Raw genomic sequence first — 1,871 nt, forward strand, 5'->3', positions numbered from 1 at the left:
GGCTTGCCTCAACAGTCCGTAACACTTACTCTAACAGCATCTTCGTCCGCCTCAACCGTATCTGAACCAATCTTGATCAGGAAACCGGACGATTATACCGCCATATCACCTTTGAGGGCCACCAGATGAGCCGGGAGAGAATTCCGCACAGCTGAATAGGACAGATCAACATAAACGATGGAACAAGCCTATTGGTTACAGGATCTCTTCGACGCACCCGACCTCCTCGTCAACATCCGACTAGCCTGAATCCTATGTTGAGCCCTACAGGACATGATAGTGATTCCTCGATAGAAGCACGGCAGTCCTACCGAGTGGTCCTCGGAGGTCTCTCTGCCTGAATAATTCTCATCACGGCATCGTCAGTGAGACTTGAACCATGTCGTTGACGAATCTGCGATGGACACTTCTCCTGTGGGTGAAGCGTCTCCTCCTGGTCACCTCAGCCATCAAATCCACTAGCTCGTCCGGACTGAGATCCTCCAGACCCACGATATGGTCACGATGCGCACTTGCTACATTTGTCTTGATCGAGAACATACCTAGAGCAAGCCAACAACCCTGAACGATCCTGCATTGTACTACCTTTATCAGCAGCAAATGCCATGACCACAAGGACAGGGAAAAGCACCAAAGTGACCACCGCTTCCCATATGTCTACTACGTCCGGCGAAGACACCTGAGACGAACCTCAGCGAGGTATATAGCGAGCGAACACTGCGTTACCTGCAGTACTAAGAGGAGCCATATATATGCAAATATACTGCAGCCAGCCGTAACCACAAATACGCCAATGTCGTTGATAGCTCTCACTTGACCATCCGGGATAGCCATAATACATACCGCCGAGATGACCAGAAGGTTGAACGCTGCTGATCCTACGATGGTACCTGAGCCATGATGAGATCCCCCTCACGAGGACTAACTACGACAGCCTACTGGGCCCCAAGTGTCCCGAGTACATATCTTGACTGAATAGCTCTATGATAGAGAGCAATATCTCGGGGGCGCTCGAGCCTAGTGCCATCAAAGTGAGATTCGCCACAGTGTCGTTCCATACTCGTACAGTCACCAACTTGGTCTCGCCTTGGATTGTAAGGCGAGCTGAGAGAAAGAAGGTATGGGAGTCGGTGATGGGCGCGAGAAAATCTACCTCTTTTTTTCTTAGAAGTAATTTTCTCTATCGCCCCCATGAAGAAGTCGCTGATAATAGCCACGCCCACAAAGCACCAGCAAAGGCCAAGGAAATAGAGCACCACCCTGAGGCCGTTGGGCCAGTCCTGTTCGGAGTCCCCGAACAAAGGCAGTATCTGAGGATGACTCCCTTCAACATACCCCATAAGACGGTCTTCCAGTACCAGTCCAGATCCACCGTGCTCGCATATCGGGATAGGCTGCTCTATCACGGGCGTGGCTAATGAGCGTGGAGAGTCGACGCCCCACAAAGAGGGGCCAATCATCAACTACAACACATGCCGTCTCCCATACACCCCAAATGCATCCTATCAGCGCATGGCGTATCGAATTCAGCGGAAGAAAGGACAGATTGAAAGCATCAAACGCTTCTGTTTCCGTAGAGTCCGTAGGAGTTTTTTCCACGAATTGAAAGTTCAAACTCCGAATGACAGTTCGAATTCCGAAAACCGCTCGAAACTCAAAGTTCAAATTCGTAAATGAAATTTATGATTTTGGAAACAAAAAAATACAAATTCACCAAACACAAGACCAATTTCGACCAACAAAGCTCCCTAGGGTGTAGTAGATTCATGAACTGGCTTATTCCCATCGCTCAAGCATCACACAAGACAACTCATCTCAAGTACTGGAAACTCGAACGACAACAACTTTTCCGTGGCGCGTGGTAAAGTGAA

At 49.3% G+C, this 1,871-nt stretch overlaps 1 protein-coding gene across 1 annotated transcript; it reads right to left on the bottom strand.

The window, feature by feature from the left end:
* Positions 1-351: 351 nt before the first annotated feature.
* Pmar_PMAR007818 (sodium/calcium exchanger, putative) lies at positions 352-1,460 on the bottom strand (the record flags this gene model as incomplete). Its single annotated transcript, XM_002772184.1, has 5 exons — positions 352-542; positions 586-679; positions 727-890; positions 940-1,104; positions 1,154-1,460. 5 exons carry the CDS (start codon positions 1,458-1,460, stop codon positions 352-354), a joined length of 921 nt encoding a protein of 306 aa, XP_002772230.1.
* Positions 1,461-1,871: the final 411 nt, after the last annotated feature.

The sequence above is a fragment of the Perkinsus marinus genome (assembly GCF_000006405.1).
Source record: "Perkinsus marinus ATCC 50983 genomic scaffold scf_1104296961800, whole genome shotgun sequence".
Taxonomy (NCBI): domain Eukaryota; phylum Perkinsozoa; order Perkinsida; family Perkinsidae; genus Perkinsus; species Perkinsus marinus.